Source organism: Lepus europaeus, chromosome 8, assembly GCF_033115175.1.
Source record: "Lepus europaeus isolate LE1 chromosome 8, mLepTim1.pri, whole genome shotgun sequence".
Taxonomy (NCBI): Eukaryota; Metazoa; Chordata; class Mammalia; order Lagomorpha; family Leporidae; genus Lepus; species Lepus europaeus.
This window is the reverse complement of record NC_084834.1, coordinates 12,158,632-12,172,659: the sequence shown is the minus strand read 5'-3', so window position 1 is coordinate 12,172,659 and position 14,028 is coordinate 12,158,632. Positions and strand designations below refer to the sequence as shown.

General features: G+C 61.8%; 1 protein-coding gene across 1 annotated transcript in view; it reads left to right on the top strand.

Moving 5' to 3' along the window:
* BMP1 (bone morphogenetic protein 1) overlaps window positions 1-14,028 on the top strand; it is a 37,737-nt gene that overhangs the window by 17,002 nt on the left and 6,707 nt on the right. Inside the window, exons 9-16 of the mRNA XM_062199399.1 lie at window positions 4,939-5,041; window positions 6,425-6,541; window positions 6,664-6,809; window positions 6,911-7,106; window positions 7,884-8,009; window positions 8,538-8,698; window positions 8,957-9,137; window positions 12,548-12,673. Coding sequence (XP_062055383.1) covers window positions 4,939-5,041; window positions 6,425-6,541; window positions 6,664-6,809; window positions 6,911-7,106; window positions 7,884-8,009; window positions 8,538-8,698; window positions 8,957-9,137; window positions 12,548-12,673 — 1,156 coding nt within the window. The remainder of the gene's footprint in view (window positions 1-4,938; window positions 5,042-6,424; window positions 6,542-6,663; window positions 6,810-6,910; window positions 7,107-7,883; window positions 8,010-8,537; window positions 8,699-8,956; window positions 9,138-12,547; window positions 12,674-14,028) is intronic.

Here is a 14,028-nt window from a genome sequence, read left to right as displayed (position 1 = left end):
CTGTTGGGGCCGTTTAGGGAGAGAGCCAGCGCATGGAAGATTCTTTCTCTTTCTTTCTCCCTCCCGCCCTCTCTAACTTTGCCTTTCAAACAAATAAGTAAATCTTAATTTAAAAAAATAAATAAACTAAAGCTCAAGAGCTTGAGCGAATCTGCCCCGTTCACATGGAAGCAGCTTGTAGCTCTGGACTGTGGCCTTTCCCCGCAAACCTTAAATGCAGCCGCCTGCCATAACAAGTGGACTTTGACATCCGTTCTGGCAACCGAGAGGTTGTTTTTCACTCGCCTCTCAGTTCTCAGCTCACGGCTACAAATGCCAGTGATTGACAGGAAAATCTTAGACAAACGCGCATGTCGGGGCCGGCATTGTGGCATAGCAGGTAAAACCCCAGCCTGTGGCGCCGGCATCCCCTCTGGGCGCCGGTTCGAGTCCTGGCTGCCTCACTTCCAACCCAGCTCTCTGCTAGTGGCCTGAGAAAAGCAGTGGAAGATGGCACAAGTGTTTGGGCCTCTGCACCCACATGGGAGGCCTTGGTGAGGCTCCTGTCTCCTGGCTTTGGCCAGGCCCAGCCCTGGGTGTTGGGGCCATCTGGGGAATGAACCAGAGGATGGAGAATCTCTCTCTCTCTCTCTCTCTCTCTCTCTGCAACTCCGACTTTCAAATAAATCAAAGCAGTACAGCCCCCCGCCCCCAGAGTCCGCGCTCACCTCCTGAGCCGCTGGCCGAGGAGGACGTCCCTGGCGCCCGAGCAATGGGCAGAGCCCTAGCGTGGAGGGGGTTTCCCAGGAGGTCACATCAGTGGGCTGAACCTTGCAGAGGAGTCAAGGAGATAAGGGCGGTGGACGACTTCCCAGCTGGCGGCGTCCACTCTCACTCCCGTCCCTGCCCCCTCACATCCGCCCTGTTCTTCCAGCTCCAGCCCAAATCCCACTCCTCCTAAGTCCTTGCCACGTGTGCAGCTTGTGGCCTTACTTAGCATGGTGGTGATTGGCGGGCCCACAGAGGTGGGGCTGAAGGTGTACCTTTAAGATCCCCACGTGCCTGGGTCTGACTCCCAGCTGTGCTAGCTGCTGAGTGTGTGATCTGGGGAAGCTGGTTAACCTTGCCGTGCCTTTATTTCTCCATCTGTGAAATGGGCCCAGGGATGGCACCTCCTTCGTGGAGGTCCCATGAGGATGAGTGGTGAGGACATGGCCAACGGCAGCTGCAGGGCTGTTCCGTCCGGTCCTACCCCATTCACTGAGGATGCCTGGGAGCTTCCCCCAGGTACCCTGTTGGCCTCTCTACTGCCGGGAGTCGGTTCAGACCCATTCAATTCCGTAGGGAAATTGGCATGTGCCGAGTGCCGGCTGTGAGTGTCCACCTTGGTTAATTCCCTAAGGCCCTGTGAGGTGGGTGGCAGTAGAGCCCGCCAGAGATAAGAGAAGGCAGTGATGCACCCGTGTGGGCGGCAGGAGCACGCCGAAGCCAGACGCTGCGTCACCAGCGCTCGGACCCTCTCTGCTTCCTGGACAGACAGGCGAGGGGTCCGGCAGTGAGTCCCCGGAAGCTCCCAGCTGGTGTGTCGCTCCGTGCCCCCCCCCCCCCCCGGCTGCCCAGCGGAGCCATGAGCCGAGACACCGAGGCTGCGGGGAGCGAAACCACAGGCTCGGAGTCACCAGCCAGGAAGTGGCAGAGCTGGCGGGGTTTTCCTTGGCCGTGGGCAGCGTGCTGCCACCCAGGCACAGCTGTGTCCACATGACAGATGCCGGACGACTCTTAATTAGACACCTCCGGTCCCAATATAGCCTGCACCAGGCCTCCCGGGCGAGGGGGTTCCAGTGCCTCTCATCTCCTTTGGAGGTCTGGGGTGGGCCCCTTGGGGGCTCTGCCAGCCGGCATGGCTCTGAGCAGCGTTGATGGATGGGCCCAGGGACGCCACGTGGAGTGGGGGTGGGGCTCGGGCAGGCTGGGAGCTGAGGGGCCCGAGTACCCTCACTTGGCCTCTGCGTTCCTTCTTCCACCCAGCAGCTGCTTTTTGGCTTTTTAAGGAAGATTTTTATTTATTTATTCCTTTTACAGACAGATATATCTATATCTATATCTATCTATCTAGATACAGAGAGAGAGAGAGAGCACGCAAGTGAGAATGCTTCCGTCTCCAGGGTCACTCCCCCAATGCCTACAATGTCTGGGAGTGGACCAGGCTGAAGGCAGGAGCTGAGGACTCCATCTGGGCTCCCAAATACTCGGGCCATCACCTGGCCGCCCCTCCACCCCGGCCCCTTGTGTGTTAGCAGGAAGCTGGAATTGGGAGCGCAGTCAGGACTTGAACCTGGCACTCAGATAGGGGATGCAGGTGTGGTGGCCACTCAGCCGAGCGCCTACCCCAGCACCTGTTTTAAAAGATATTTCTGTTATTTGTTAGATATAAAGATAACGTGTAAGACTTTTGAACCATCTAGAAATGCATACAAGTGAATGTTCTCGCCCTTGATCCTCTGAGTCCCCCTCCTCGGAGGCGCCAACGCTGGTGACACTCGGGTGTCCCTCCAGGTCTGTCCAGGTGTGTGTGCATGTGTGTTTGCGTGTGTATGTATGTGTGCACACACAGAACAGAAGGGACCCCGTCCACACAGGTCGGGCCAGCTGCAGCTTGCTTTGCACTTCACCTTGAACGTGGTCCGCGTCCACGTCAGCACACACAGACTTCCCGCGGTCACATTCCTGCTGTTTAGCATTCCGTTCTCTGTTTCTCTATTGAGTTTCTACTGGTGGATGCTTGATCAGTTTTTCCTAGGTTTCATTATTACCAAGAAAGCTACAATAATTAGCTTTAAATTTCTGCCTTTCCATGCTTGGGCAAGGAAGCATCTGTAGATTCTTGGAAGCAAAATTCCACCCAAGAATTATTTCCTAAGCACCTATTGGGAGCCGTGCCATGGACCTACTCTCTGCCCTCCTAGTTTAGATTTTGGTGCAGGGCAGGGAAAGACAGACAATAGCAGACCACCCCCCCCTCCAGTGTGTACCAGGTCGGAGGTGACAAGCCAGAGGAAGGGGGACGGGGGTGGGATAGGGTTACTGATTTGTGCGGGATGGTTGCATGAGTTGGGGCAGAAACTGTCAGGAAGCGAAGGGACCCACGGGGCAAGTAGCCGGGTAGAGCTGCCGGCTAGCAAGTGCAAAGGCCCTGAGGCTGGAGCAGGCTTGGTGTGTCAGGTTTGATAAGGTTAGTGTGGCCACAGCCAAGTGACCGAGGATGAGAAATGGCCTTTGGGGAGGAAGGGACTTTGCATTTCACCACGAGCGGCTCGCAGGAAAGGAGTGATTAGCATCACCCAAGGCCTGCTTGGAGCTTCGGTTGGGCACCCAGTTAAGTGCAGGGACGGCTGGGCTAACCCCTGTGGGAGGGGAGGGTGGGGCCAGGCCCAGGGGTGTCAAGGGGGCGCCTACAGCACTGGGCACGCTGCGGTTGAGTGGCCTGAACTCGGAGTTGGGGGGAGATCAGCCTGGCTCCATGGTCTCCTTTGCCATGGCCACCTTTGTGCTGGCTGGTGGGCTCCACCAGGGTTGGAGTTTTCCTGTGAGCACCGTGGAGGGAAGGAGCAGCCGGAGAGGGCAGGTGACATGAGGAGAAGCTGCTGGGAGGTAGAGCGATAAGGCCTTCCAGTGGGGGTGGGGTGGGGAATAGTAATGACAAGAGTGGTCCAAAGTGCACTGTCCAGAACTGTCGTCTCGCTCGACAACAGACCCGCCTTGAGGTCTTCCTCTTCCTGATTGATTTGAGAGATCGCCCATCAGCCGGTTCACTTTCCCCAAATCCTAAAATGGCCAGGGTTTGGGCCAGGCCAGAGCCAGGAGTCCAGAACTCGATCCAGGTCTCCCACATGGGTAGCTGGGACCCAACCACTCGCGCCATCGCCACTGCCTTCCAGGGTGTGCGTTAGCAGGAAGCTGGAGTCGGGAGTTGAGTCAATGCGTTACAGCATGGAACCCCAGTGTTGCACCTGCTGGGCCAAATGCCAGCCCCCTGCTCCCTGCCACGGAAGCCTTTCCATCCTGGCTTCCGCTCTGACTCTCAGTAAGGAGGGAGAGCAGGCCTTTCACTCCTTCTCCAGCAGGGGACCCCTCCCCTAGGCTCAGATCCGCTCGGAGCATTGAGTGTCACTGCACCTGCCTTGTAGGTGGCACTGAACACCTGCTGGGGTCCCTGTTTGTGGGAAAACTCCGAGTACCCAGCAGGCTCTGGGGCTCCCTGCAGCAACAGTCAAGGCCATGGTTACCTTCCTGGAAGACCTGCTGTGGAGAATTGAGCCTTAGCAAAGTGGAGCTGAGGTAGCCATGGGCACCTGGTGAGCCGTAGGAGGTGCCGGGCCGGGGTTCCAGGCACTCACCCCACCTTCCCCCCTATATCCACGAGGAAACTGAGGCCCGGGAGATTGGGTGGTCTCCCCAGGGCTCAGCAGGAAACGCAGGGCTGGAAGCTTTAACCACGGGGTCTTTCCACGGGCATGCCTTGACCTAGTTCAGGACAGCAATGGGCATCTTAGACCCACTGAGAGCGAGAACTCAGATCTGACATGCCCTCTGCTGTCAGCCTACCCACTGCCCAGAATCAGGCTCAGTAAACCTGCAGGGTCTTCAAAGAGCTCACGGAAAAGGCATTTGGTGGGGGTGGGGGGTGGTGGGAACCTGCATGGATTTCAAAGTTTTTGCACCAAAATTAACTGATCACTTCATTTCCCATGAACTGATGCAAGTCCCTTGTAGGTGCTGCTGGTGACCTGGCCTTCCTTTCCTCCCCTCTCCCCCCAACCCCGGCGCCCCCAGACCCTCCCCCCGGTGACTGTTCATTGTTACGCCTGCAGGAGGCGCTGCAGTGGTCACGCACCTGGTGGGGGAGGGGGGTGATGTGACGTGGGGAGCAGTGTAACCCTCTTCCTCCCCGTCCCCCAGATCATCCTGAACTTCACGTCCATGGACCTGTACCGCAGCCGCCTGTGCTGGTACGACTACGTGGAGGTGCGGGACGGCTTCTGGAGGAAGGCCCCCCTAAGAGGTAGAGCCCCCCCCCCTTTGCCCCGCGTTGCCTCCGCAGCTGAGTCCTTAGAACCACTCACACCCCGCCCTCCCCGTTCTCCTGGGGCCAACACCTGGCCAGGCTGTGGGGCCAGGAGCCCTGGAGTCCTTAGTCCCAGTGTGACCTCGGGCAAGTCCTGTGTCCCTGGTTGGCCCTTCACAGTCAGTACGGGCTTCCAGGCCTCGCTGGACCGGTGCAGGGGGGAGTCACAGGGCCCCCCCGGGGGCTGTTCTGAGCATCCCAGGTGCTTTCAAGGCTCCCTTTGCTCTGTCACATGATCTGGCTTGTGGATGTCCCCAAGCAGCCTGGCTTCAGAGACATTTGTTATAAACGGGTCAGGCCAGCCGCTTGCCCCCCAGGGCCTTGTTTTCTGGAGACACTTTGTCCCTGGTCGTGCAGGGGCAGGGCAGGGCAGGGCAGGGGAGTGCGTGAGCGAGTGCGTGGGGGCTAAGTGGGTCAAAACCACAGAACAGACGGTGCTGTAATGAACTCGGCACAGGGGGTCGGTGCTGCCGGAGGCTCCCGCACCACACCCGAGCGACTACGCAGTGGCTCCAGGGAGACAGAGCTAGACAGTTAACGTTTATATTGGTGCAAACGGTTTTGAAATCTGTGCATAGTTCCGTCATCATATGCATTTCCCACGACCTTTGGAAGTCCAGGGAGGATGCCACGCCCCTCTGGTCTGGATGCAGTCCTGGAGGGCTCTTACACGCTCACACCTTTGTCCCCGGCCTGCGGCAGAAGCAGCCTGCCTCCCCACCCCCACCCTCCCCTTCCTCCTAGCCCCCCCTGGTTAGTCACCCAGAGCAGCTGTCGGCTGCAAACGTGTTAACCTTTCCAAGATCCTGGTTTCTTGTTCATAGCTCACATTCCTAGGCCAGCAGCCTCTGTCCCTGTGGGAAGTTGGGAAACACCCAGCCTTGTTGGCCACACAGATCTGTCCTCCCGGGTCTGTTCCGACTGCAAATAACCCACAGATGGCCAGCCTCGCCCGTGAGGTGGGCTTCCCGGCTGGTTTTTCCCGCTAGGGGAGGTCATTTTTCAGACTCGGTCCGCCCTGGGGTTCCAGGATTTATTTCGGGGCCTTGGGGGTTATCCGCTGTGTTTGAGCCCGCGAAAGCCTGCCTGGCTGGCATGCACAGAGTGGGCTCAGCTCCTGTCTTGATTGTTCCTTAGCCTGGAGAAAGGTAGTGGCGGGGATACGAGAATGTTGCCAGGGGTGTGGCACTCAGGGGACACTGGCCTCTTATGAGAAGTCACCTTTGCCCCCTGTTGGGAACTGGCTGGCTGAGCCTCCCGGAGAGGCGGGGGGCGGGGGGCCTGGGCCGGGTCTCAGGGCTCCTCCCCACCGTCACACAGGCCGCTTCTGTGGGGGCAAGCTCCCCGAGCCCATCGTCTCCACCGACAGCCGCCTCTGGGTTGAATTCCGCAGCAGCAGCAACTGGGTTGGGAAGGGCTTCTTCGCGGTCTATGAAGGTACGGGGAACGGGCCGGGAGAGGCCGCGGGCCCGCTGGGGAGGACAGGCCTGGGGCGCAGGCGCTAGGGGCTGCCAAGCAGGGCAGAGCGTGCTCATTCGCCACACCCCCCGTCCCCAAAGCCATCTGTGGGGGTGACGTGAAGAAGGACAATGGCCACATCCAGTCACCCAATTACCCGGATGACTACCGGCCCAGCAAGGTGTGCATCTGGAGGATCCAGGTGTCTGAGGGCTACCACGTGGGCCTCACCTTCCAGTCCTTCGAGGTAGGTCGGGCACTCCGTGAGGGGACGCTGAAGCCCCCCCCCCGCCGCCTCCCCGCCGCCAGAGCTCTGTCCCCCCACTGACCGTGCCCCCGCCCGCCCAGATCGAGCGCCACGACAGCTGTGCCTACGACTACCTGGAGGTGCGCGACGGGCACAGCGAGAGCAGCGCCCTCATCGGGCGCTACTGCGGCTACGAGAAGCCCGACGACATCAAGAGCACCTCCAGCCGCCTCTGGCTCAAGTTCGTGTCCGATGGCTCCATCAACAAAGCCGGCTTCGCTGTCAACTTTTTCAAAGGTGCGGGCTTCCCTGCGGCCGCGCCCTGCTGTCCCCGTGGCCAGTCCATCGCCTGTGTTCCTTTACTGGGGCCAGCGCAGAGCCTGTGGGAGGAGCTGCTGGGGGGAAGATCCGCCCCCTGGGGGAGGGGCTGCTGGGAGAGAGGCCCGCCTCCCGGGGGAGGGGCTGATAGGACAATCCATCCCAGGGGAGGGACTGATGGGAGGAAGTTCCGCCCCCCTGGGGGAGGGGCTGCTGGGGGGAAGATCTGCCCCCCAGGGGAGGGGCTGATGGGAGGAGGACACACACACACACACACACACCGTGGAACGGGGGAGGAGTGTGGACAGGGAAAGAGCCAGGCAGCATGGATGTTTTTCACTTGTGTGGCTGGGTGGGTGTTCTTTTTGAACCTCAGTCTTCCATCTGTAAAATGGGCACGGTAACAGTCCTTCCCCCACAGGCTGCGTGTGTGGACTGAAAGAGCGATGGAGGAAGATTACTTAGTGAGGGGAACAGCACAGGAGAGGCGCCAGGAAATGGTGCTGGCCGCCAGCCCAGTCCATGTGCCCGGAAGGAAGGCTCTGGGGCCCACCGTGGGGTTTCTAGCACCCTCGGGGGGTTGGAGGGTAGGTTTGTCCAGAGCTGAGTGGAGAGGTGAGCCTCACGGCTGTCTCCCCCACGCTGGAAGGCAGACGCAAAGCCTGGGGGATCGTGAACTTGACCCTCCAGCAGAGGCTGGAACGAGGGCCCGGCCGCAGCCTGCAGGGTGTCTGACCCCGTCTCTTTCCACCACAGAGGTGGATGAGTGCTCTCGGCCCAACCGCGGGGGCTGCGAGCAGCGATGCTTGAACACCCTGGGCAGCTACAAGTGCAGCTGTGACCCCGGCTACGAGCTGGCCCCCGACAAGCGCCGCTGTGAGGGTGCGTGCGCCCGACCCCCTTCTCCCCTGAGCCCTGCCCGCACCGTCCTCATGCCATCACACGGACCCCGGCCTTGGGGAGCTGGCCAGAGTTGCCCGTGCCCTCCTCCCAGCTCCTGGGCGAGAACCCCGGCGAGAATGCACGCTTGCCGTGTGTTCTGCAGGCTGGCTTGGGGTTTGGCTTTAATGCTGACCTTGACCTGCAAAGCGATGGCTGAGCCGGTGGTGACCACACTTCAGGCTAAGGCATCAGCGGGTTCTCTGAGCTGCCCTCTCTCCTGAGCCTCCAGGGGCTCCCACCAGCCCAGCTCTGCTGGAGCCGCAGCCTCCCCCTTCTGCCTCAGAAGACCCCTGGCCTGTGCGGTCTTCCCACAGAGAAACTCCCAGGCTTACACAACCCCGGACACCCACCCTCACCCTGCCTACTCCCTTCTGTCCCAGACGGATCAGACCCAAACCCCAACCGGGCCCTGCCCTGCAGTGGGCAGTAGGGACTCCTGGTGACTGATGTCCCCCCCGGCCCCCCCAGCTGCCTGCGGTGGGTTCCTCACCAAGCTCAATGGCTCCATCACCAGCCCGGGCTGGCCCAAGGAGTACCCCCCGAACAAGAACTGTATCTGGCAGCTGGTGGCACCCACCCAGTACCGCATCTCCTTGCAGTTCGACTTCTTTGAGACCGAGGGCAACGACGTGAGTGCCCACTGGGGCTGAAAGGGGGCGGGAGGCATGGGAGTCCGGCTCGGTGCCCACTTCCTGCCCTCCCAGTGCACTCTGAGAGTGGCGGGGAGGAGGGATCACACCCCGTTCAGGGAGGCCTGCGGGAAGATCTGATACGGGGCAGTAGGCAGGCAAAGGCTCCAGAGCCCACAGGCCAGGGAGCTTCCCCCCAGGGGGATGGTCAGGAGAGGCTTCCTGGAGGAGGCAGCCTGGAGCTGGGCTTCCCTGCAGGTGTGCAAGTACGACTTCGTGGAGGTGCGCAGCGGGCTCACGGCCGACTCCAAGCTGCACGGCAAGTTCTGCGGCTCCGAGAAGCCTGAGGTCATCACCTCCCAGTACAACAACATGCGCGTGGAGTTCAAGTCCGACAACACCGTGTCCAAAAAGGGCTTCAAGGCCCAGTTCTTCTCAGGTAACCCCGGGCTGCCCCGCTCCAGCCCTGCACACGGCTGTCTTCCCCCTGGCGCTGCCCCCTCTGCCCCAGCCCCATCTGGTGCCTGATGGTGGAGCTGGTGCACCTGCTCCCTGCCCCCCCTCCACACACACATACCCCGGGCCAGGCCCTCAGGCATCTGAGTTCCCAGATTCTGCGCTCTCAAGGGGAGTGGCAGGCCTCCAAGCACTCCAGTGCAGGGAGGGTGGGGAAGAGGAGGGTGTTTGCCTCCGGTGAGGCAGGCCAGATTCCCTGGCAGGGGCCAGACTTCTAATCAGGCCCCAAGCAAGCCGTGCTGGGACTCCACCTTTCCGCGCCCAGGCCTGCCCACAGGATCCCACCAGCCGGCAGCCCCCCACTGCAGGGGGCGGAATCAATGGAGGCCTCAGCCTCTCTGAGCTTCAGGGGGCAGGGGTGGTGTCTTCAGAGGCAGTGGGTGGGCACCCAGGGTGTGTGGGGGGGCCCTGTGGTGGAGGGCGGGGAAAGCGGGAGGCCCCAGGGCTGGCCAGGGCAAAGTGGTTTTATGGACGAACTGCCCGGGGGTCCTCATCCCCAGCCCACCTGGTGGGCGGGGCATGGGGCTGGCAGGAAGCAGGAGGCCATGGCCGCATCCACGCTGCCTCCCTTCTCCCCCTCCTCGCCCAGGGCCCTGCATCCTCGAGCCCCCATGTGGCCGCCCTGCATTCCCCTGCCTGCCCCACCTGGATGCCATGCACCTGCCCCTGTGCACGGGTTCCCTGCTTGGCACTGCCAGCCACCCTGCTCTGCTTAAAGTGCCCCATTGAGCTTCTGACTCAAAGCCATCCCGCCCCACCCCACTGCTTGCTAAGACCCCTCCCCCGCCCCCACGCAATGCCAGTCCCTTCCTGCCCTGTGCCCCGCTCCTCCAAGGTGCTCGGGGGTGGGCTGCCCCGGGGATACCATTACCTGCTTACTCTCGTCTCTTCCCACCCTTCTGTTGCTCCAGTCGTGGGGTGAGGTGGGGTGGGAGGGGGCTGGCACTTATCTCTGTCAGGCCTAGTTACTGCCCTGCCCCCTCTGCGTGACCCCGTGCCACCCCACCCTCAGCCCTGCACAGACACACACACGTTCATGCACACCTACAAGCACGCACACACACGGGTGCACACGCATTGCCCCGTCGTGAGGCCCCTCACCGGTGGGCATCAAGTGCAGCCCCCCGGGGCGTGGGGCCTCTGGCTGTGGCCCCCCCAGGAGGGGGCCTTTTGGACACTTGGGACACCCATCAAGGAGACCCTAAGGCAAGAAGGAGAAGAAAGAGCCGGAGACCATCAGTGGGACCCCCGCCACCCTCCGGGGCATGTGGGCACTGTAGGGTGAGTGCCATCTCCTCGTCCAGGCCCGCGCCCGTCCCCTCTGTCCCCCCGCCCCTCCCACAAGCTGCCCCCTGGGCTCCGAGGTGAGGCTGCCCACTGCTCCCAACCTGTGCCAGAGTCCCCAGCCCCCCGAGGACGCTGACCCGGCCTCCCCCACTTGCCCCCACGTGTCACTCAGCCAGGCACACACCCATTCACTCGGTCATTTGTGAGCATTTATTTTACCCCTACTGTGTGCCAGGCACAGGCCTAGGTATTCAGGGTACAACTAGGAGGGAAAGGAGTGGAAATACGCCCGGGGAGTCTTTGCTGGGCCGCTGAGCTGGGCCCCTTCTCCGGAGCACACAGGGATGTCTGCGGTGCCCCTGACCCCTACACCCCTGCAGGGTTAGTGCAAAGGCAGCCCTCGCTCCCTCCCCTCTGATGCAGGAGCCCTTGGGAAGGGACCTCTGTGTGTCCCCAGGGGCCTGGCCCATCCGGTTTAGAGAAACAGAGCCTTCTGGGAGCTGATGCTGCAGCCCGAGGGCCTCTCCTCTGATGGAGCCCAGGAGGTCCTTGTCACCGGCCGGCTGGCTGCCATCGGGTGGTTTTCTCCCTTGGGGTTCGCCCGTGGACCATCACACGGCCCCCCAGTGCCCACAGACAGACTCGATGCTACATGGCCGAGGCCTACACACACCGCACCACGTGCAATCCTGTGTGTCAGTGCACGGGTGTGTGTGCGCGCGCTTCCTCACACGGGCGAGGGGTCTTTGGAAACTTCGTGGAAAATGGGCATTCTGAGAAAACCACGGGTGCATTTCCATCCTGTCTTGCCCCAGATCGCTTTATCTTTTAATCACATCTTTCCATGGGTTTTGGAAGGGCCCTTGGCCGTGGGAGCCGGCAGCAGCGGGGGGCGGGTGACGCGTGTGCGTCTGTCTGGGTCCTGGTATCTGCACCCCTGTGCACATGTGGGCGGCCGTGTTGCGGTGCTGGCCCATGGGTGTGTCTGGGTCCAGATGCAATGCCGGCGGGGATGCAGCTCCCAGAGCCCCCCACCCACCACTCCTGGTTCCTCTCCTCCCGGGTGCACGCCTCGGTCCTGTGTGCCCCCCAGGCCTTCTCCCTGCCACAGGCTGTCTCCTGTCCCCTGTCGCTGCGCCTCCTTTCCCCTGCCCCTCGCTAACCCAGCCCTCCGTGACCTGGCTGTGCCGGGCATGGCTGCCCGCATGCGTGCCCTGCCTGCCTCCCCGCTCCGCCCCGTGGCCCCGGGCCTGGTCTCCACTGCTGTCCCTCCCCTGGGCCCCCGCCCTCCACCCCCACCCCTCGGTCCCTTTTCTCCTTCTCTCTCTCATTTCAGAAAAGAGGCCAGCTCTGCAGCCCCCCCGGGGACGCCCCCACCAGCTCAAATTCCGAGTGCAGAAAAGAAACCGGACCCCCCAGTGAGGCCGGCCAGGCCTCCCAGACCCTACGTGTTACTCAGGAACCTCACCTCGGACGAATGGGCTGGGGGCTGCGGCGCCCCCCCGCCCCCTGGCCGCCGCGCTGCCGTTCCGGCCGCCGCCTCTGGCCGCACAGAACTGGTGCTCTCCTCTCCTCCTGGCCCCTCACAGCCACAGGGGGACCCCACCCCCGCCCCCTCCCCCCCATTTTGATGGCGTCTGTGACATTTCCCCTTGTGAAGTAAAAGAGGGACCCCCGCGTCCTGCTCCTTTCTCTTGCAGTCTGCTTGTCCGTGTGTCTGTTTTTCCACTTGTCCGTCTGTCCAGTAAGCAGGTAATGGTAGAGGGTGCCCCTGGCGGTCAGCTCCGACCCTCCGCCCCGCCTCCAGCCCACTTCTGCTCTCTTTCCCGCAGCTGGGCCCCCTCAGCTGGCTCCGCTCGATGCAGTGCCCGGGACCCCCCACCCCAACTCTCCACCCCCCTCCCCCGTCAGCGCCTTGCCCCCGCCCCACACCTCGCCCCTGCCCAGCTGTCTGTCTCCTGGAGGGAGGCAGCCCGGCCGCGTGCCCCGGGAGCAGGCAGCCCTGGGCCCTGCACAGACCCAGCCGCCCGTGTGCTCCCCTTGCAGACAAGGACGAGTGCTCCAAGGACAACGGCGGCTGCCAGCAGGACTGCGTCAACACGTTCGGCAGCTACGAGTGCCAGTGTCGCAGCGGCTTCGTCCTCCACGACAACAAACACGACTGCAAGGAAGGTAAGGGCTGCGCCGAGACCCAGGCTGGCGGTGCGGGCGTCTGCCCTGGGCGGCCCCGTGCTGGAGAGCGGACGGCCAGCGGTGCCTTCTCCAACAGCCTCAGCTCAGGCTCCAGGACCCGAGCGACCGCGGGGGTCGCCTTGTGCCTCCCACACGTGGCGCAGGGACTCCCTCCGCCTTCCCCAGCATCCAAGCGCTGGTCTCTGCCCACAGGGGACAGACGGACCGGGGCTCCATCTTGCCAGCTCTTACCAGTCGTTAGGGCTTTCTAAGACCCGCATCTAAGTGTTTTTCTTTCTTTTTTTTAATTAAAGATTTATTTATTTGTTTGAAAGACAGAATGATAGCCAGAGGGAGACACACACATACACACACACGCACACACTCACACACACAGGTCTTTCATCTGCTGATGCACTCCCCAAATGGTCACCATGTCCAGGTGGAAGCCAGAAGCCCAGAGCTCCATCTGGGTCTCCCACATGGGAGCAGGGGCCCAAGCACTTGGGCCATCTTCCACTGCTATCCCAGGCACATTAGCAGGGAGCTGGATCGGAAGAGGAGCAGCCGGGACTTAAAGCTGTGCCCCGGTATGTGTCGGCTTAACCTGCTGTGCCACAACGCCAGCCCCCGAGTGTTTCTCTTTCTAACGACCTCCCTCCAGCACGAGGGACAGGACAGTGGCTCAGAGCCCAAGAGGGAGGGGACGGGATACTGGTTGAGGGCCCAGACACGAGAGCCAGGGCGCCTGCTCCAGCCCTGTTTGGCGAGCTGTGTGCGTGTGCCCTTGAGGGGCTGTTACCTTCTTAGTGCCCCGGGTGCTTCTGTGTGAACTTAGGGAAAAAGAAGCCCTCCGTCCTAGGGGTGTCGGGGCACAGCAGAGTCCCCCCGGGCCCTATAACCTGGCAGCAAATGCCCCTGGGCCAGTTGTCATGCTGGGTCCCACTCCTGACCCCGGATCCCTGCAGCCCCACACCAAGAATCCAGAACTTCTCAAGTGGAAAACTCCACACGTGACCGCGGGTGACAGCTCACAGAGAAAAGGCAGCTACCTGGAAAGGCTGGGTAAAACCACCTGCAGGCCCCGTGCAGAGGCTGTGTGTGATGTGTAAATGGATTCCGTGTTCTGATTCGGGTCGCACCCTGAGATACCTCACCGCGTCTATGCAAATTGCCCCAAACCTGAAAGAACCCAAAACACTCGTGCTGCCTGCATCTTGGGCCACGGATGCTCTCATGCCATCCCACACTGTCCCCGACGCCACCTGCTACAGCCCTGGCCCGCTGCGTGGGCTTCCCATGCAGCCCCCTTGGGTCTCCCTGACTCTCAGGGCCCCCACCTCTTAGCTGGAGGG